Source organism: Ascidia mentula, chromosome 7, assembly GCF_947561715.1.
Source record: "Ascidia mentula chromosome 7, kaAscMent1.1, whole genome shotgun sequence".
In the NCBI taxonomy this organism is placed as follows: Eukaryota; Metazoa; Chordata; class Ascidiacea; order Phlebobranchia; family Ascidiidae; genus Ascidia; species Ascidia mentula.
In genome coordinates this window covers 6,743,085-6,764,016 of record NC_138572.1, presented here as the reverse complement: position 1 = coordinate 6,764,016, position 20,932 = coordinate 6,743,085, and the positions used below count along the sequence as shown (strand labels likewise).

Genomic DNA, 20,932 nt, shown 5'->3' with positions numbered 1-20,932 from the left:
CATGAAACATGAAATATTTCAAATACGTTTAATGCAATTAAATCAATTTATAAGACATCTGTCTGGAGTGTATCTATAAGATACAGGTATTCACAATTATCGATAATACAATCATGATTATTCCGACTTATTCAAATCATATTAACCTGTGTTCATTCTCTTCGCAAGGCCTCCGATATACTCTAACTTTTCTTTGTAAACCTTTTTGTAACCATCCAAAAACGATAAGTAGGACTTGGGTGTCACATATGTCTGTCGTCTATATCTCTCAAAGTAATCCGTGCACGCCTCCGCCACCAAGTCCTAGAAGGGATAAAAATACGTTGGTGTTACTAATGTGACAGCGCTGTAAAGTGGCATTTTCTAAACCAGTGATTCCCAACCTTTTTGTGGTTGCATACCACTAGGAGGTAAACAATTTCGACGCGTACCACTTAGTTAAGTGTTACAAAGTAACCTAGGGGATGAAGTAACGAACATTTTGGGATCAGTCACGGTTTTTTAAATCGAACTATTTCCACTAATAACGGAAAGGTGCTCGCGTACCACCTGGAATGCCGTCGCGTACCACAGGCTGGGAAACACTGTTTTAAACACTATAACTTATATAGTTGAGAATATCAAAATTAAGATTTGTCAAGTTGTTTTCACTGGACAAACATCTCATATACCTGAAACATTCCCATGACAGCGTAGAGACTGATTTTGACTTCAGGGGTGCATTGAATTTCGAATCCGGATATAAAATGTCGGGCAACGGCCACTAGGGCATCGCGTGGCCATCGTGAGAACCAATCAATGGTGCACCCGGAAATGAGACCCGGAAATTTCATTGATCTTGAACGGAATTTCTCACCGACCTGCAAGGTGTTGGGAATAATTGAGAACAATTCGCACAAAAACATATCGAACAATGTAGTATTTATTACAAGGTGAAGCTACATTAAAGATAGGTTAATCAATTTATCAATGCAATTTTGTTTTTGTTGGGGATAAAATTAGGGGCATAAACTTCAAATCATAAACTTATAACAACCAGCAGTTTCTGGGCATGGAAATTTACATGACATAAAATTACAGGAAAATATTTTTTAGCACTTCAAAACCTGGAAAGTGCGTAATTCTCCAATAACCATAACAGTTTATATGCATATACAAGTTTGACGCAAAAATCTCTGCTCTGTGTAGTCTATATATCTATCTATAAATATGTACAGTTATTTTCTATACAATAAAACATACAGGGGAGAAACAGAGGACCACGTGCAAGTTGCTCTTCACACGGGTGAGGAAATAATCGTAGAGATTCTCGTTGGTCGGAGGACGTTTTGGATATTCCTTCTTCATAACTCCTATCAGCTCCTGTGTGATTTCGTCAATCTCGTCCCTCGCAAACAAGTTTGACACCTAAAAAAGAACATCAACATTTTACTTCTGCAAGACTTCATAGTGCAAAAACACTGTTTACTGGCCGAAGTCCTACAGAAGTAAATAAGTTATAACTAACGTCAGTCCAATCGCATTATATAGTGCATATGATACACGCGATTGCAAAACACTTTCCAAAACAAAACCTTCGGCATTTTTTAAACTAAAAGCAATGACAGTTAAGTCCTATTCCATTGACCAAACTACCAACATATTAGCACTGAATAAGCAATTACCGTCTAAGGTTATAAAAATGTACGCTTCTTCCATACAAAAACGCATAGTTAACCACCTTAACTTTTACTTAATAACAGAACAGCATTTAAAACAATGTTACCTCGCCTGATGCCAGAACGTTGTTGAGATACTCCAGGAAAGCCTCGTCCTTGATCTCATTGTCCGTAAATATGAAAGTAATTCCATGGCCTTCTTGGCCAGCAGTGCGATACAGGATTTTCAGGTCTTCCATCAGATTGCTCACACCATACGATCTGTATTAAAATCAAAAAAACTTATGTAAAGAAACATGTATCATATGTGATACACATTGCACATCGATAATGGTCTGAAGTGCAACGAATCCTTGCGTATTGTTCAGAGGTCTCAAACTAGAACGTTGAAATTGTGGTTGCAATAGGGCAAGTGGCCAATCCAAGCCCATGCCTTGAGTATCATGTAAATCCGTAATCTGTTGCTACGCCAATGCTGCCACGGAAGATTATCAAAACACTGGTGCTCGAGGTGGCAGGTTTGAAAGGTTTAATAGGAAGTTTGTGGTTTTGATTCGACGATTTTTACCTGGTCAATGTTATCTGGAATGTCTTGTATCCGGCTATGAATGAAGCCAATCTGGTGAGAGATTGTTTGCCGCTCCCACCAACTCCAACTAATAGGGCGTTGCCACGTGCTGTGTTCAGTATTCTAGATATGCGAACCAGGTGAACTATGGCATCCTATATGGCAAAATGATTTGTTTAACCTAATGTTTTTATAGGTCTGCCTGCACAGTACTAAAAATAAAACGCGGCATAATATCCATAAGTTGGTAAAGTCCAACATAAATGTCTAATGAATATGTCATATTTTAAGTTTTACTTTGAAAAAGACGAGGTCCATGCTGGCTCCCCGTATGGCCTCGTTGTACATTCCCTGAAACAAAACTAAACGGGATTGAAGAAGCTCCAGAGATGTTGTCCCTTCATATATTTTTGGAGCCTCAAATGCTGCGTCGTCCTCTTCTTCTCCTGGAAACCAAGATTGTTTTTTTACAAACTAAACTCCTAGCAAATAGTGAAGTAGGCGGGGATAACTAAACTATGCTGAAAAGGTTGGCTATTCGACCAATAATCGGCATGCTTTTGGGATTGAATTTAAATTTAAATACGACGTCATTTCCAGATGAAAACATTGTTTTGAGATTAAACATAACTTACCAGTTGCTTCCGGGGCATCGCGCAGAAAGTTGACAAAATATGGTTCGTCAGCAATAAATTCGCATTCATCTTTTCCTACCTCCTCCAAAACCACCTATACAGGCACACTTTGTTTTGAATATTTTACATATGAATATGTAAGAGCAAATTGTTAAAATAAACTTCACTTGCTTTTTTCTGTGTAAGCCCAAATAACTTATTCTATTAACGGTTATGTAAAGCATAAGACATAGACATTTTCAACCATAAAAATGTTTTACTGCATCTAGATTTGTGTCCACGTGTAACAAATTAATAGAAGCAAATAAGTCATCGTGATCAGTGAGCTGACAGTACACAATGTTTCGACCTTGGCGATACATCAAGACTCAGCTGCACTGATGAGGCCAGACTGGTGGAAACAGTGTGATCTACTGTCTGCAGCTCCTATAATAGTCTGTTTTGAACATGTCACCAACCTGCTTCATGGCTTTATGGAACCAGCTGTCGTCTTGTTTGTTCACAAATCTGTCAGCAATCACTCTCGTACATTCATGCTTCCACAGCCACATAAGGTATTTCAGTTCGGGAACGACTTCTCCGGAAATTTGCAACATACCCTACATGCAGATAGGGTATTTGTATGCGAAAGCGAATAAAAGCAACTGGAATTATGAAAAAAATTAATGCTGTTGACAACTATTAGGATCTGGCTATGCGTAAAGGGCGAAATATATTTCTCCGAAATATACCAGGCTGATTTGTTTCAGAGCAAGTATTGTCTTAAATATTTGATCATGCAATACAAACAACAAAAACTTCCAATCGATGCTCAACAAACCTGCCATATTCTGCTTAGATCTCTCAGGTTAAAAACGTAATGAAACTTAGCCGGGGTTGGAAGAAGTTTGCCTTTAACAGCTTGCCACAATCTCCTGGTGGCAGTCACCAAACGTGGAACCAAAGAACAGATCTCGGGTAAAAACTCTCTGTCCTGTTAAAATATACGAGTTCCGTCACGTAAATGAGTTTGGAAGCTGTTATAAGTGGGTACAGATAGCTGTTTCAGCTGGCTGCAATGCCCTGGCTGCTATACCAGTAAAATAAATGCAAGGTTAAACAGGGAGTTTTCATTATTGAGTGTAACAGTATAAAAAACTCTATAGTAGAGGCAGACTTTAATAGAGAAAAGAAACCCGCAGTGCTGTGATATGGTAATGACGAAAGAAACAGATACTACAAAAAGCGGAAAGATTCGATTTGGTGTCGCCTGATATGGTTTGGCAATTCCGTGTACCTCACAAAAGTGGCCACAGCCAATAGTGGAGAAAATCTTATCGATGGACGCATTTGATGGCAGGCAACTGTTGAAGATTGTAAATTGTCGTTTGAGACGCTGCGGAATATCATTCCTGCCTCCACCAGGTTGGATCATGGCGCACACAAACTGTATATCCACAATAAAGATACAATCACCCGGCTTTTCCAAGCTGAAAACAAAAGGCAGTAAGTGAGCAGATCTGTCATCGCTTGGTGATTGTTATGTGCAAAGTTTTTTACAAACGTTAAATACGGCGGGAACGGCAAGTGGCCGACCGTATATTATATTTTGACTTCTTGAAAGGTATGGACGAAATTTAAACACGATATGTTCGAAAACTTTAATACACTCTGTTTTCCTAAAATGCTGTTTCAATTCTCCTTAAATCACTTGTAAAATCCTTTGCTTTCCATTAGTTGCCGGACAATCTCGTTTGTAATCTGGTCTCCCCACTCATTAATAATCGGCATGTTGACGTCATCAATAAACACCGTCATCTTTTTTCCTGCTGGAGGTCCGTACGTACTTCCCACACGCTTGTCCACATAACTCTCAATGGTGCGCTGACCAAAGCAACAACAATACATGATAAGCGAGAGATACCAAGGTAGCATATTTATCAATCATGTATAATTTCTATTCGTTTTCTCGCTTCGTTGGACAAATAAAAATTTTGAACGGCTCTTAATACACATCGTACATCGCAGGAGCAGTGAATCGTTTTAAATGTGTGGAATTCGGAAAACCACTGGTTACCACTGCTTAAATAATGAAGCTTTATTTTACCTGAAACATTAGTGGCGTAGTGGCAGATGAAAAGTTGAGTGCTTTGGTTGCATGCGTTTCTGGGTTATACCGTGTGTTCATGTAACCTTTCACGATCACGGTCTTTGCCGTTCCCTGTTCGCCTATGAGCAGTACGGCCTTTTCCTGTGAACAAAAGCGTAAAGTTTCCATACCTTTAGTCATTAATCGCCATCTGCTAAACATGACAAGAAAATGCCATGCTAATTTTTTCCACCTCGATAGAAATTGAAAGGAAATCCCAAGCCGGCGAATAGCTTATAGAGTCTCAGTAATAATATCAGTGTCTTGTCATCGAACAGAAGATCAAAGATAGGACAATGATTCCGATAGAGTAGAGTCGAGCCGAATGCAAAGAACCCAATTAACAGGCGCACATGACTATTTATACTTGGACCATCGGAAGCTCATTGGTTGGTTTAGTCACGTGCCGTTATACATCACTTGGGTTAATATAATACAAGAACAAAGGTGCGGGGTGAAAATGAAGTCGAAACACGAAAAAGATTAAACAAACACAACTTTATACAGAAATCAATTCTTTGACACGTTTTATTCTAATCTAATATGAACAATCTTATCACCGATTTTCAGCGTAATAAACACTTGTTAATTTGGATATTGACTATACCTGCTTCATGATCGTGTGCATGAGGTAGTCCATACGCACGTTGTCCACGTTTGGAACGAGTATCGACATGTACTCGGGCGTTGAATCTGGCGGGTAATCGTATGCGGGAACTCGATTTGACCAATGTTCCCATTGTCCCGACTCGTTCACCAAGTACTCGAATATGGTATGCCCACTATCTGCATAATAGGTGGCAAATCTCTTGTTAAAACTATTAAATATTTTTCCAAGTGGCATCCCTCCCATTACACACACAAGGTCATACAATAGTTATCATGCCCTATTTTCCTGTTCACCAGCCTTGTTCACGAGACTTGACCCATAGTGTTTACTTTATTACTGTCAGAGGTGCTTTGAGGATCGTTTTGTTTCTGTATAATGCAACCAATTTTATGGCAACACCGGCGAAATTTATTTTGACTGTTGATTTATTCACCACTGATCGGAGGTTTTGTGTTACAGTTTGTACAATAGCTCCAAAAAATGTCAGTTGCAGGCACATGTGACCAAGTAGTTGCTCGTCTTACTCGATTTATGAACTAAACGTAGCCAACTTCAATCCCCTAACCTTTCGGCATCTTGGGTAGATTAAGGCCTCCGTTGTCTTTATGATATTTTAGGATAAAAGTCTCCATTTTTTCGCGGTCCGGAAGTTCTAACAGAGCTCCAAGTGACCACATCAAGCAGAAAATAAACAACCTAGTAACATTTACGAAGTTATGTCAAATAAATATTTTGCTTACATCTAATTTTGTTCAAGGAATCAATACCTTTCAAGGTGCGCTTTTTCAATTGGTTTGTTGTCATCAGTGGTTGGTATCAAGCCTTGAAGCAGAGTCAGAAGCTGCTGGACGTACATGCACTCTAGCACGCTCATTTTTGGTGTTAAATCTGTTTCTACGAACCTGTACAGGGCTGCACAAAGTAAGACATGCAAACGTTACATGCACGACATCACACAAAAAAAAGAAAGTACCACAAAAGATTCCTTCAAAGGCGGACATGAGCACTTCGAACATAACGTTTGGTTTGCCCTTAAGCCAAGCCGTCAAGATAGGGTCCCAGTTTAGAATAGACGAACTCATGTAAACCATGCCTGGAAAATAAATTGACTGTAAATAGTTCATTCATCTAATTAACACCAGTTTTTCACCAGTGCAAAAAATGTACACTATACATATGTAGAGTTTCATGCTTTGGCATGATAAGGCAGGATCGCCCCACTGCACAGGTCCTTGCTTATGCATTTGTAGTGATTTTTTGTAAAACTTTGATCATGTAAATCGATTTATTACATTTGCACTCATAAACATGTTTAAAGTAAGCAGCTGCTAAAATCTTCAATTCTAACATTGAAACTACAAGCAAAAAAATGACTTGAATCTGCGTAGAAAGTTTCTATACCGTTTCGGGAAACAGTTGCTGGCGAGGCATTATCAATGTTGTGAGGCTCAAAGATAATCTTGCAGTTTGCTGCCATTGGAATTCGATCCCCGTTCGCAAGTGTCAGAGTCTTATTGTCATCCAACACGGAATTAAGGTTTTCTATCCAGATTGCGTCTACAGGACCATCCAACACCAACCACACGTTTTCACCCTGTGAAGAATAAGCATCATTTGCTACATGATTGAAACATCACAAGTCTGTATATTTTAATAAAAATAACAATTTTTTCAAAATAAAAGAGCCAGTTCTAGCAGTAAACCATTATAAAAGAGTATTTTCTGTTTATTGACAGCCAATCTTGTAACGTACAGTTTCAACATGAACAGGTGCGAAAAACTGATTTGACTTTAGTACCTTTTTTGCCTTATGAGTTCGCCTCCATAAAGTTGAAAAGATTCCGTCCGTCCAGTCGTTGGTAGCGACATCCAACGAACCAAACATTTGAGAAGCTGTTATGGCCTTTGGGTTCATTCTCAATTCGCGGTGTGGACTGGTATATTGAAATTACGATAAAAGTTACAACATAACTTAAGTTCTTTACTATACTCAGTGCTCAAGGCAGTTTGCTTCCCAGATATTTTGCCTATATTTTAACTTGAGAATTCAATACTTACTGGGACTTAGAACTCTTAAAATATGTATAGGAATCTTCCGACAGTTTCATGGGCAACAAAGACTTGGTATATGATTTTTTCACAAGTTATAGAAGAAAATACCTTCAACAAGTCATTTTGTCTCACTGAGACCAGCAAAAATCTGACCGCAATTACAAATAACCAAAAGAGAAATGAACATCATTTTACTCACTTTCCGCATTCCGACATTGCCTTCATCAGCACGTGGATGCACTGAGTTTTTCCTGCACCGCTCGGTCCCAAGGTCATCATTCCGTGACGCACTCTCTGCGTCTCGTAGAGCTGGATGAGCTTGAGAACCCAGGGAGGGTGGAACACCAAACCCATGTCAGTGGTCTTAATTTGAAAGCACAGTTTAGTATGGAAGCAGTAATACTATAGAAATTGATGCTTTTATTCACGTAATATTTAATTATTAAACGTGCCGTATCAGTCTATATGTGTTACATTCCTTCTCTGATTGGCACTCTTTTGTAAAAGACTGACTTTTGTAATGCAAACAGTACACAAGCTTTCGCGATTTTCCCTCGCTTCGTCACTGTTTACATTACATAAGTAATATTTAATGTTTAGTTTTGTTTCAGGTGCTGCTATGCAGTTACGTCTTAAATGTATCAGCGATCATGAAGATAAAAAAATAGGCCCGACTGCGACCGAAATCTTAAAATTAGATAAACACTTTGTGTCAGTATAAGACTCTTTGTCTAAATAAGATACAGTCTGTGTAATTGATGGTGACGTTTCCTTGGAATAAATGTTACCTAAAATTTACTATCTATAAAGTTTTAAGGCAAGAGTGCAAACATATTCACTTGATGTTCTATAGCAGCTTCAATCCGTGGGTAACCCGCTTTTTCCAGTTGAATCCCGGGGAAGAGATCGTTTATAAGCGATAGGAAGAGGGGTTCGTCTTCATCGACCAATTTGGAAAGATTCATGTCACGTAAAATCCTCATCACAATTTTCATCTCCGAATCCCCTGGGCTCGAACGTTTTGCAGCTCCCAGAGTACGAAGCACTGACAGGATGTTTCGGAGTCCGAAGTCGTAATGGACCTTGGAAATAAAGAAATACTGTAATTTTGTTCTTGACACGAAGGGTGACTTCACACAGTAAATTATCATTCTTTTGTCGTCCTAATATTGATGATGTTAAATTGCTTCTCTCTTAGAAACGCTGCATTAAATCTTTGAGGCAATAAATATGGGCACAGTCATGGTCTGTATGTATGAATACCTGTTTTGTCAACTGCTCTTCACATAGCTTGTACAAGGTGTAGAACTTTCTCGAAAGCTGCACGTTGTCGACAAAACCGCAGGCGGCAAGTTTCACACGCATGATAATCTGACGGTCGGGTACCATCATTGCCACCAAGCGGAAGTTTATCTTCAAGTTTTCGGGCAGTTCCTGACGTCCAGCGTAACCTGGGTTCTGTTACATAATATTCGTACGTCATGAGTTATTAAATTTCCAATCAACTTGCTTGTATGTTTTAACTGCGTTGTTATCTAATGAACTATTACTGAATAGTAGAGAAATCAATGCATTGTATTTGTTTAAATTTAGATAAAAATCAGGTTATCGCCAAGCCTCATAAAAACCAATGTATCAAGTTATTGAACCAAAAGTGACGTAAACACTAGAAGAACCTACCATAGTAAGAAAAAGTCCAAACTCTGGGTTCAGAGACACGTGATCGCCGTCTGTAAAAATGAAAGACTTTTTTCTGTCTTTTTTCGCACCAAGCACGATGGCAATCTGTTGTGCGGCAACCGACAAAACCGGAAGCTCGATTCGATTGAATTCGTCGAAGCAACCCCAGGAACCTGACTGAGCCAGACCTATGACAAGATAAGATATTGACTACGATCTGTCAACTACCAACTTTTGCAAGTTAAGATAATAGAAAATAGATTCTTCTTACGACTCCATTTTGGACAACCAAGCAATGTTATTGAAATTTATTTGTTACATTGATTTAAATTTATGTGGTTTATGTGCCTACATTAATCAACAATGTTCTTGGCAAACGTCACTGAGATCCCTCTAATATTCTGACAAATATCAGTTTCTATTATGACACCTTTGTAGATTCTGCCCAAGCCACGGTAGTCCATCTGGTCGGAGCAGTTGAACACGACCACGTACTTTCCCAAACACTTTCCCATGTCTTTTGTCGTTTCTGTCTTTCCTGTGCCGGCCGGACCAGCTGGGGATGCCCCCAAACTCATACCCAGGGCTTGTGCTAATGTGATATAACACCTATGAAACAAAAAATATTACAAGCATTGGACTAACGAAGGTATAAATACCCCAACTTATTCATTGCTATGTTAAATGCGGAAATAGCAGGCGATACTGTTTTTGTAAAACCAAATCCATTGGTTAGGTTGGCTAAATTCTGTTTGGTCATTATAACATGTTTAGTTTGTTTGCGTCTACACTTGATACACTATCCGCTTCCTACCTGTCAGTTAAAGGTGTAATGACCAGACGATCGGTACAACCCAGGTATTCATTCTGGTAGTCGAAGTTGACGTCGGTTATCGAGACCAGGCAGCGATCTGTGTCTTCTTGAAAGTAGAAGCGAGACTGCTTGAGCCACTCGAAATCCGATATCGACTTTATGTGCATGTGAACCTTGAAACAATTAAATCAGGTTTAACACACAATCAAGCTGAAATAGTGTGAATTTAATGAATATAAGTAATGAACCCCAGTGCGTGACACAACATATGTCATTTATCTCAGTAATGGTTCTTCTAAAATTGATACACTATTGGGCGGTTTAAGTTCTTTGTAGAAATAAATTTTTTGTGATTAATTTTGGTATTATTTGTAAAGTTAGTTAAATGGATTTTGAACAAAAATCACCATAGCTCCTCACGGCTCTACAAACAGTAGCAACAGACCACAAGGTCAAAAGCACTAGATCAAGACAAGCACACTGGGAAAAAGGCAAAATCACTGGTGCATGGCATTGTGTGTTATTTCTTTAAGAGGAGGGGCACCACTTGGACATAATAGTTTAACATCATGGATTACATAGAGCTATCATATCGCATTAAATTTAATAGGGCGATATCTCTTTAAATTTCATTACCTAAAACGAACGCAGCAATTTTTTTTTTAAGAAAATCAGATATTGTAATCTCACCAGGTCATCAAATATATCCCTCTGATGAACATGAATTGTGACGAGTGTTTCGTATTTTACACGTTCAGTCTTGGTCAGGTCTTTGGTTGTCACCCCGATCAGCTCGTTCAACATGTCAAGAAACCGTTGGTTTGTTGTTTGCATTATCTACGAAAGCGAGAACACCATGAAAACGTCCGTGTTTTGTCCTTGTACGGAAGTGGTAGAGTGAACTGCCTAACGTAACATTCAATAGACTGCCCATACATTTTAACCCATGAGACTTCAAATTTAGGTGAAGCCACATACCTTGTGTTTTAGTTAAGTAAATGTGTAAATTCACATTTAGTAGAACTTGTTTGGGCAAAACAAGCTGTAATTATTCATGTGTAAGGGTAAAGTAACGTAAGCTTTATTCCGCATAAGACAAACCTACTCACTGTAAGAAGTCATATAACACTGACTGCGTTAAAGGAAAGGAACGATTGCTACCTTCCTGTCAGTTTTTGCATTCTTTAGGGCCACCTCGCTGTCCCTGGTCCAAATCATCTGTATTCCCAGCAGTCCAATTTGAGCAGCAAACATCCCCTTCACATAGAGGTGAGGTGAGGTGTTATAACCGAGCTAACGACATTCCATTACTATGACAATTTTTACCTGGAATTCGAGCATTTTGAAGGCACTGTCTTCGATGTTGTAATAAGCTTGCCTGATAATGCAGTGAATGCTGTTCTGCACTTCTTTTAACAAATTTCCCAACCAAATTTCCACATTGCCCTAAAAGAAGGACAACGTATTATTGCAAGTAAAAATATATGAGCTCAACATTTAGAGGACAATAGTTCCTTACCTGTGCCATGACGGCCTTTTCGAGGTCAATGTGTTCCTTTTCCCTTGAATTTACTCCGGTGATTTTGTCGTATTCTTTCTCGTGAAAAGTGACGGTTGCAACGTTATCGAATACGCCGACCAAATGAGCCTTCGAGAAATTTGTAACAATTGATAACAATCACCAGTTGTGTTTCTAAATCCACGAACTTTTTAATTCAGTGCTAGCATAAACGAAAGGAAAAGTATGGCGAACGGAAAATAACGATAATTGGTCAATTTATCCTCACTAAATTAATTCAATTAAATTAAACACGAGGTATAAAACGGTTCAGTGTAGTTATAGAGACAAATGCAAAATATTGAGTTACCTGTATACTGTGGGAATTGCTAGCCTGCCCCAATATTTCCAGCAGAGACGGATCCGAAACAAAGAAGAAACGAGGAAATACCAACCTCTTTTTCTCGAGATAGCCTTTCAAAGTTAATCAAAAAGTCAAAAATTGTCCCATTTAGATAAATATTGGAATAGTGGAATCTACGGTCAGATTTAGGTTTACCCGACAAAGTCTTTGTTTCAAATTGTGTTCGATTACTTTTATGTAAACGTATAAAGTCCTGAGTCGGTTACAAAGTGTTAGTTTCCACTGATACATACATTTCGCCTACTTAAATACATCGTCAGTATTGCTTATTTAAATAGCCCATTTATCTGGTAGACCAGTGCTTCCCAACTGGTGGTACGAGTACCAGGGTATTGCAGGTGGTAGGCGAGCACCTTCCGTAATTTGCGGTTATAGTTCGAATTTATAAAATTGTAAGTGATCTCAAAATGTTTGTTACTTCATCCCCTAGGTTACTTTATAGCACTCAACTAGGTGGTACGCGTTGAAATTGGTTTACCTTCAAGTGGTACGCAACCACAAAAAGGTTGGGAATCACTGTGGTAGACGAACCTGTCAAAGACTTTTGGCAAATTTCAAGCTGTTCAAGTAAGTGTGGGAGCAATTGGTCCAAGGTGTCGTCCCCAACACAACACTGAACTACGTTTGTGGTCTCGTGAGCTCTCTGCATGATCTTTAACCATGATTTGTCGATGTTTGAAAACCTTTTAGCTTCCTGGAATCACAACAAAAATGTAACAAATATGATGACGGTTGTATAAAATACAGTCGTTTTGACTAAATTCAGCTGGACCTGCCTTTGACGAATTGTACTGCAAGAACGTCAGCAAGAAATTGTACTGCATAGAACGTTACCATTTTGGTTTTACGCTGGTGAACAACCCTTTGTTTATTCTACATTGCAGTTTAGTTGGTGCTTTTTGCTAAGTACACGGCAAATAGTACGTCAATATTTCCATAACTGATATCAGCTCGTTTTGTGATTTTTCATACCTGGGGAAGTTGTTTAGCGATGTCACCACCAACAAATACAGCCTCAAGGTAAATCCACAAGTTCTGCACAGTCATCCACTGTTCTATGATTTCTGTTGTGCCTGACAGTTTGTTTACCCACAATTGTATCTTCGGTTTAAACGGGGTGTTGTACCTTTGGAAAATACGTCAAACATATGTTTAATTTTTGTTGCTGTCCAAGACGATGCCTTTTACCACAATATCTTTTCAGTACAACGTTTAGATATAAAACATTTAAAATATCGTATATCGTATAGATAGACAAAAAGAAAGAATTCAAAACATTTAAAAAAAAGACAAGTTTCGTATTACCTGTTGCTTAGCAACGAAGCAAGAACCATCAAGCTATCTTCAAGTAAGGCCACAATTTCCTGTATGTCCTGTCCCTTTAGCAAGAGTTCCCCGCGTGACTTGAAAAGGGAAAACGTGAAGTTTTGGCCTTCCCATTCAGCTACGGTGGTTTTCAATTTCGCTTCGATGTCTTTCTCCTTGACGGCTGATATGCAGATATCCTAGAAGTTCAAAGCAGGGATTTTGAAATTATTGACCTAACATTTTTTGACATATATTTCGTATGCTTTGGAAATGCAATACGAAGTAGGGATGCACCGAAAGTTCGGTTTGCCGAATTTATTCGGCCGAAACTAAGGTTTTTGCAATTATTCGGTTTCGGCCGAATATTTCTGCAAAATTCGGCCGAAACCGAAACTTTTTTGCTGCATAAAACGCTGATACGCAAAGTTTAGAATCCTTGTTTAAACTGTAGGATTGTGTTCGTTTCATTTGTTTATTTTCACAGAAATGATAAAAATCAAGTTATAGCAGTTGGAACAAGTCGAGGTTATTCTTTAAGCGCCAAAAAGGCTGTTTGATAGGATTAGATCCAATCCAGTACATCATGTTTTGTTTAAATTTATTGCGTTGAAAGAGATGGATGCCAAAATTAGTTTCGGTTTATTCGGCCAAATTAATTCGGCAACTTTTGCCGAATATTCGGTTTCGGCCGAATATAAAAATAGCTGTTTCGGTGCATCACTAATACGAAGTAAGAAAAATGACTGCATTTAAATGTTCAATGTCTTCTTTCTTTTTCTTCTACTACCTCGATTTCGTCTTTATTCGGGAGAATCGGAGCCTCCATAATATGACGAAGCAGAAAACTGTCTGACTCCACGTCAAAGGTGTGTTGTGTAATTTTGGCAATCCTATCCCAATGCCTTGACTTCATCGCCTGTTTGATTGACAAAAAAATACGTTACATAAACAAACCCTTTTCCCCGTTTAAGGATAAATGCTGTTTTGTAGCCAAACACCTGTTAGAAAAATGGTCTGATTACGCCAAGAGTTGCAACATTGCCATCATTTGTGTGCTTTCTGCAATATTTTTCACCGAGTACACTGTTTTCACCCACAGGTTTAAAACATGTCGTCCTAGTTAGGGATAATAGAAGGTTTTACACAGGGAATTAGGGACAACTTAAGGATCGGCAAAAGGAATAAAAGTTAATCATCATGGAAAAAGTTGACACAACCCTGAGGAAGTCTCGCCGGATGGCAGACGAAACGTCGGTTTCGAATAAATAACTTCAGAAACGTAAGTGCCAGAAGAACGATTTTGACTAATTATGCCTGGCAGCCAAAATAGCGGAATAAAAGTTATTAACCAACCTTGTTCGCCATCATCTCCAGTAGAGGGCAGCATTCGCTGAAGTCATCAATCTTCTTCTTGAGATCAAGAAAAGCTTGCCACTCTTTGAGGCCCCTGGGCAACTTACGACATTTGTTCTGGAACTCGATCAACTCATTATTGACGGCTTCTATGTCGAGTTCTTGCCACATTATATCGTAATACCCGTCGACACTCGTATTCACCTGCAAAAATTGTGTTACAAGCTAAGACGATAAAATATTTCAAATCGCAAAAGAATTGGGACTAGAGGCGCGGGGACAAAAATGACTTTTTTATGACACTTGTTGTACTAAATTGAATTATGCAGCCGAATTCCTTTTCAAATTTTGAAGATTATTAATATTAACTGTTATATATATTATATACACGAAAATACTTTCGTAGAGGTGCTCATGCATGTGTGTCAAAAATCACGCATAAATTTCATTCAAGCTCAATGCTAAATCCAGTATACAATTACATCCCATATAACTTACCGCATTGTAAAGTGTGTACAGTTTTGAAAGCAAGTTCAATTCCTTTTTGATCTTGTGTAATGCGGGATATTCAGTTGTGCAAAGTCCAAACAACTCTTCGCCTCCAGAGTAGGTGGCAAACTTCCGCCAGAGGTCGTCAAAGCGACACTGAAACACTGTTAGCCTCTCGCTCGCCTCTTGTGGCGGAATCCCTTGCATGTTTGGTCCCCTATTTTCAGAAGAGGGGTAAGTTTACTTTAGACTCGTTGAAAAATGTCAGTTTGCTTGGCACAAAAGAATTTTGAACATTCTGTTATTTTGTCTGTGGAAAACTTTTAAAATTAATAATAAAACTAAAATTTTTTTTCCTATGGCCTCTTTACGATTAGTTTTCGCCATATCAGGTCTGCAAGATACCTGTCGTGATAGTCTGTTTCAAACTGGTCGACGTCTTTTATAAATTGTTCAACTCCGCTCAGTAAATTGGCACGAAATGCAGGTTGGACTTCCAACAGATTGGTCTGAGCCTCTCTTGATTGTTGTGTGACAGTTCGCCATGAGTAACCCAACGTATCAACCCTTTCAGCGTTGCCATCGTCAAAAGTAAGCTCCATTCTAGAATGTAGGTTGTATTTTAATATCTTTACTGGCATATTGCTGAATGAATAGTTTTGCATAGTGGATATCAGAAAGAAAAAAAGTTGTTGGTAATTGGTAAGTATTTCAAAAATTAGATAAATCTTCAATACTTGTTTAGCAAGCCATACGCCTCTTCCAGGGGGGCAATTGCGCCTTCCATGCGTATTTCATTATGCCTTAATTCCTCAAGTGCTCCCATTGACGTTCGGATGTCGTCAAGGTCATCCAAAGGTCGGGTGAGTCGTTTGCTGAGGTTTTCAACAAACACGAATATGTCCTGAACAAATTTGGTGGTTTGCGAAGGTCAAAACAGTATTAAGCATTACAGCAACTCATGATGCCAGAATTTAGCAGTTTTAAATTGTTGGTATTCTACTTCCGTACCTCCATCATTCGACCGCAAGTAACATTGAGTTGTCTCCCGAAGGCGACCTTGGCGGCACGGCACTCCATCTGCAGAGCGTACTTGAAATTCTCAGTGGAGAACACGATCGCTCCCTCCACAAAGGTGGTCGGTATGTTCTCGACTTTCTCCTCCATTTTCTAAATACAAAGTGCTGTAGGTCACGTGGGGTCAAGGACGTTAATTTCGCACAATCAGGGTTGTTTTTGTCGCATACAGGACTGTCAGAATGACATCAGTTTAAAATCAACAGTTGCTTTAATCTAATGCAATGTAAGACAACTTGAAACCACACCTGGATGTGACATGTACAAGCCAAACAGCCAAAAATGTTTTTTTAGAGAGCTGCAATTTGGTAATACGACATGTAACATTGTTTTTTATAAAGTAGTAATAACACAACATTGCCCGGCTATTAATACCAGAAAATTATGGTTCAACACATTTTAAGGTTTACTTGGTAAGATAACGCATGTGCTTTTAACCCCAACCATATACGAGAAGTTTGGCTTAACAATAATAATTTTTTTTAAACAATTTTAAGTACAACATATATATAGTGGATAATGTGCAGTGCTTACGTGGAAGTTTCTTATCTGCTCCTGAAACTCGGCAAGACTTGGTTCGTGTTCAACAAACTGAGCTAGTTTTGCTTCCGCATCTTTTGCCCAAACCTCGGAGAAATCTCCCTCTGCCTCCACACGTGACACGACCTTTCCACACTCTGACTTAAGGGACCCAATTATGGTTCCCATTTGAGAAACCATCTTGGCGACCTCCTTATTATCAGCGATTATCTGGCAAAAGTTATTTGGTGTTCGATTTGGCAGAGAAAATAATAATAGCAGAGTACTATAGTATACTTTACAAAAGTAACTGTGAGTCATAGTGATATCCGAAGAGATATAGTCGTAAGTTCGGATAACTGTTTTAGTATACATGTTTAATATTATAAAGATAAACAAGACCATCAAACTTAACTATGCGCGTACGTTATGCCGCATTTTATCACTTATTTCGCAGGAAGCAAAAGAACCCAGGGAGTCTTACTCTGTAGATTGGCTTTATGGGTACGGGTGAGGCTGTTTCTCCTACATGACTGTCGCCCACTCCAAGTTCGGCCTCACGTTGGGCAATTATGCTCTGTTGCCATTGGGGAATCCCTTTGCATGACTGTAGTGTCTCTTGAATGATCTGCCAAAATTGTTCGTAACTATCAGCAGTATTGTGTACAAGCTGCAGACAGATGGCCACTGTTTCGACCTAAAAGGTCTCATCAGTGCAGCTATAGTGTGACTTTCAGACGACTTTGCTGACTAAACGCCCAAGCAAAGACTTCCACTTTGTGGTGACTATACAATCACGGCATCCGTTGGGCACCGTTAGGTCGAAACAGTGGCCATCTGTCTGCAGCTTATACACAATTCATATTATTGGCTCCACATTGCTAATCAGCAGTATGGAACGTGTATTGTATCGCAAAGAAATTAATTTAAATTTTAATGTTTACCAAAAACGCTTCAATACAACTTGTACTGTTGGCGCAAAATTTGAGGCCATTGTATGGCAGCGAGTTTCTGAGCAAGTTTCACGGCGACAAACAAACAATAAACTCATTTACTTGACCACGTCGGAAAAAATTATCGGCATACCTTATGCAAAGCATGCTGTATTTCCTCAAGCGAAGGCTTGATAATAATGTTAGGCAGCGCAAGGATGATGTCAGTTTTGAGCATAGGAGGCAACTGAATCGATCCAACTGCTGGTTTTCCGTAGTCACTGGATTGGGCTTTGATTCTTAGACGACGACGTATTTTGTCCAGTGATTCCTTGACGCCTGGAAATTGTCAAAAATAGGTTCAACTAAACACGTACAAAAATGAGAGCACGAGGTTACAGTTATGCACTATAAAAATCTGCTTCATTACACCAACTATAGTAATTTGCTGTCGCAGATAAATAAACAATGCCTAACCGAGGGATAGATCCCTCTACAGATATTAGGCAAGTCCTAAAAATCTGCTTACATTTAATCAAAGCGTCGGTATTCTTTTGACAAAATTGGTTAAGTGTGTTGAAGTATATACACGAAAGACATTCCTGGCAACGTTGTCCCTTTTGCTTCGCTTCGTGATGCGTACAGCAGTAGGGTTCCTGTAAATGTATGAGAGAATATGTCACAGTTTATACCACGAATTTTAGTGCCCAATTGACGTTGCTGGAAATGGGAAAAAAATTCTATTTAAAGCATTGGCTTTATTTACGCTACATGAAGCTTCACTCACCACCAGTACTTCTCTTTCTGTGGGTTTCAGTTTGGCCTTCAACGCTTCGATCAGATCAAATACGTTCTTTTCCAGCACAGTGGTTAATCTGGATAGGCTCGCGACACCATCATGACATTTCTTGGATGTTAGCTCCGTAAATCTGGCAAAACAATCAATATTTCTGGAAATGTCGTCACGAAAAATGGCAACGTTGCTTCACAAGTATTATTTATGCGGTTGTAGTCCAAAATTTTGGGTTCAAATACACAAAATATATATATTATATGTTAGCAACAAACACTTGGTCAGATTTGGCGAATTTTAACTATAAATGGTGACAGCTTAAATGTAAAAGCAGATGTCACAAAGGAGTCCATTAAATCTACGATGTTAATGACACCTACTCAGAAATAGTCATTGGTTCTTGTTCGGGTATGACAACAAGAGCTGTATTGGCGATTTCCGCGATCACACAATCAATTCGACACTCCAAAGAATCGTTAACTTGCTTCACAAAAGAGCTGAAATTTTCCAATGCATTTTCCACTGCTGCGATAACTGAATAATAAAATATAACTTGGATTAAACAAAACTAAAACATTTTCGCGAGTGTTTTTTGACGTTTGTTAGGCAACTTATTTGATTTTGAGTACAATAAATCGTTTAGCGTATAGAACAGATAGATCAAAACGTTACGTTGCGATGTGATATTTTAACCAGGGGGACATATTTTCTTATTTTGCTTCCTACTCCATACCCAAAATCATATATAATACAGTTGAAACAGTTGCAAAGGATGTATTTTACATAAATTTGCTGACTCTGATCAAAAAGTAATTATGCGACATTTTAACCTCGATAAATATATCTTCTATTTTGTTTCTGAATTATTCTGAAATATAATGTTTTTGTTGCTGCCAGGCATATTGTAATAATCTGTTCTTCTGGCATATATAAAACATAACTTCATTCACCGACGTTTCGCCTGTTGTTCAACAAGGCTTCCTCAAGGTAATGGAAGTTACGTATTATGTATGCCAGAAGAACAGATTATTAAGTTAATACTGAAAGACATAACACAGTTCAACAGAGTTCAATTGATTTACCACCGAAGCAAAACTATCCGCTAGAAAACCGGAATAGACAGTACAGTCCAAATTGCACGGAGTCACTTACATTTGTCAACGTTAAGCGAGCACCAGTTGAGCATTGTTAAACCCGGTTTGAAAACCTCTTCAATTTGATTGACGTGGTTGACTGTGCAAGCTTGAAGTATCTGAGGTATCAAGGACTTCAGTTCACTCTGCTCCTTTATTAAGTCCTTGAGTCTGTACAAAGGAATCAATTCCGTTTACTGCGATTCTCAATCAGTGGCGCAACATATTTACGTACACGAACACGAACCTAGTCATTAAATTTTACGTATCTATTGTTTCTCGAACCTTGGTAATCCTTCATGCCTACAGCTTTTTAGTTTCGAGAATTTCAAATTTATGCAAAAATATTTTGGGAAACACTTACAAACAAGTACTACGCTCTTCTGTGTGTGATAGAATTTTGTATAAATATTTTGAGAAACACTGCTACGATTTCTCCTCACCTTTCCGCTTGATACCTAAGTCTTTCGTAGTCAATCGCCAACAGTCTGGCGGCTACGTCAGGAACGTCAAGGCGCATTGTCCTCATGTGACGTGTTTCACTTAACAGCTCGTCCACCTTGGGGTCAAAGTTCACGTACAGGTCACGTGTTTCGGGGTGTCGAACCAAAATCGAGGCTTTCAGACCACGGCGCACGTTCTCGACTCCGCGGCACCAAGCTCGGTGGAACAAAACCTGTTCACGTACAAAGGGTTTTTTACTGATTGAATTTAAATTTCTGTCTATTTCTTAAGATCCGTCCTTTTGTAGATTGTCTTGTACAGAATGCGATCATCTATTAGGTGTTTCATGACAAATTGGATCAAATGATGTGTAAATTTATTTCAATTGATTTGTTCTTCAGGCAGAAATTAAACGGAAATTTCACCATTAATCCGACGAAGTCCAGTTAAATGGCAGAAGAAACGTAAAAGTATACGTTTAATTGTGACCGAAGAACAAATTAATTGAAATACAATACGTCCAACAGCTAAACAATAGTTACGATAATTTAACTTGATAAAAATGACCTCGTATTCAGTTAAAGCGGCTGCCACTTTATTGTAATTCCTGATAATGGTTTTAGCTTCCGGAGTCCTCATCACTGACTTGTTTCTGCTCACAGCGTCCACGGAGGTCTGGAGATGCCGAAACAAATTCCTTGCCCACATAATACGGCCGGTTATCTGCGCAATGCAAGTAATTTTATTTATCAATGCGTCACTGCCAACAACTGCGATGTTCCTCCTAAAACCGTTTGGTAAATAATTATAATAGCAG

General features: G+C 38.8%; 1 protein-coding gene across 1 annotated transcript in view; it reads right to left on the bottom strand.

Moving 5' to 3' along the window:
- The window catches only part of LOC145909417 (dynein axonemal heavy chain 8-like), a 38,775-nt gene that overhangs the window by 12,311 nt on the left and 5,532 nt on the right, over nt 1-20,932 (bottom strand). The window contains exons 15-61 of the mRNA XM_082996809.1: nt 20,683-20,838; nt 20,115-20,347; nt 19,691-19,842; nt 18,919-19,072; nt 18,533-18,674; nt 18,275-18,401; nt 17,900-18,084; nt 17,298-17,441; nt 16,829-17,044; nt 16,229-16,387; nt 15,955-16,121; nt 15,623-15,820; nt 15,227-15,434; nt 14,729-14,932; nt 14,163-14,291; nt 13,373-13,572; nt 13,040-13,193; nt 12,599-12,761; nt 12,014-12,117; nt 11,665-11,793; nt 11,472-11,591; nt 11,307-11,402; nt 10,836-10,982; nt 10,146-10,318; nt 9,762-9,940; nt 9,332-9,519; nt 8,915-9,109; nt 8,491-8,733; nt 7,851-8,014; nt 7,398-7,533; nt 7,001-7,193; nt 6,573-6,692; nt 6,367-6,511; nt 6,165-6,295; nt 5,597-5,775; nt 4,948-5,091; nt 4,552-4,724; nt 4,138-4,330; nt 3,682-3,834; nt 3,320-3,460; nt 2,862-2,955; nt 2,524-2,672; nt 2,227-2,381; nt 1,766-1,919; nt 1,243-1,407; nt 672-860; nt 147-303 (exon numbers count right to left, since the gene is read on the bottom strand). Coding sequence (XP_082852935.1) covers nt 147-303; nt 672-860; nt 1,243-1,407; nt 1,766-1,919; nt 2,227-2,381; nt 2,524-2,672; nt 2,862-2,955; nt 3,320-3,460; nt 3,682-3,834; nt 4,138-4,330; nt 4,552-4,724; nt 4,948-5,091; nt 5,597-5,775; nt 6,165-6,295; nt 6,367-6,511; nt 6,573-6,692; nt 7,001-7,193; nt 7,398-7,533; nt 7,851-8,014; nt 8,491-8,733; nt 8,915-9,109; nt 9,332-9,519; nt 9,762-9,940; nt 10,146-10,318; nt 10,836-10,982; nt 11,307-11,402; nt 11,472-11,591; nt 11,665-11,793; nt 12,014-12,117; nt 12,599-12,761; nt 13,040-13,193; nt 13,373-13,572; nt 14,163-14,291; nt 14,729-14,932; nt 15,227-15,434; nt 15,623-15,820; nt 15,955-16,121; nt 16,229-16,387; nt 16,829-17,044; nt 17,298-17,441; nt 17,900-18,084; nt 18,275-18,401; nt 18,533-18,674; nt 18,919-19,072; nt 19,691-19,842; nt 20,115-20,347; nt 20,683-20,838 — 7,600 coding nt within the window. The remainder of the gene's footprint in view (nt 1-146; nt 304-671; nt 861-1,242; nt 1,408-1,765; nt 1,920-2,226; nt 2,382-2,523; nt 2,673-2,861; nt 2,956-3,319; nt 3,461-3,681; nt 3,835-4,137; nt 4,331-4,551; nt 4,725-4,947; nt 5,092-5,596; nt 5,776-6,164; nt 6,296-6,366; nt 6,512-6,572; nt 6,693-7,000; nt 7,194-7,397; nt 7,534-7,850; nt 8,015-8,490; nt 8,734-8,914; nt 9,110-9,331; nt 9,520-9,761; nt 9,941-10,145; nt 10,319-10,835; nt 10,983-11,306; nt 11,403-11,471; nt 11,592-11,664; nt 11,794-12,013; nt 12,118-12,598; nt 12,762-13,039; nt 13,194-13,372; nt 13,573-14,162; nt 14,292-14,728; nt 14,933-15,226; nt 15,435-15,622; nt 15,821-15,954; nt 16,122-16,228; nt 16,388-16,828; nt 17,045-17,297; nt 17,442-17,899; nt 18,085-18,274; nt 18,402-18,532; nt 18,675-18,918; nt 19,073-19,690; nt 19,843-20,114; nt 20,348-20,682; nt 20,839-20,932) is intronic.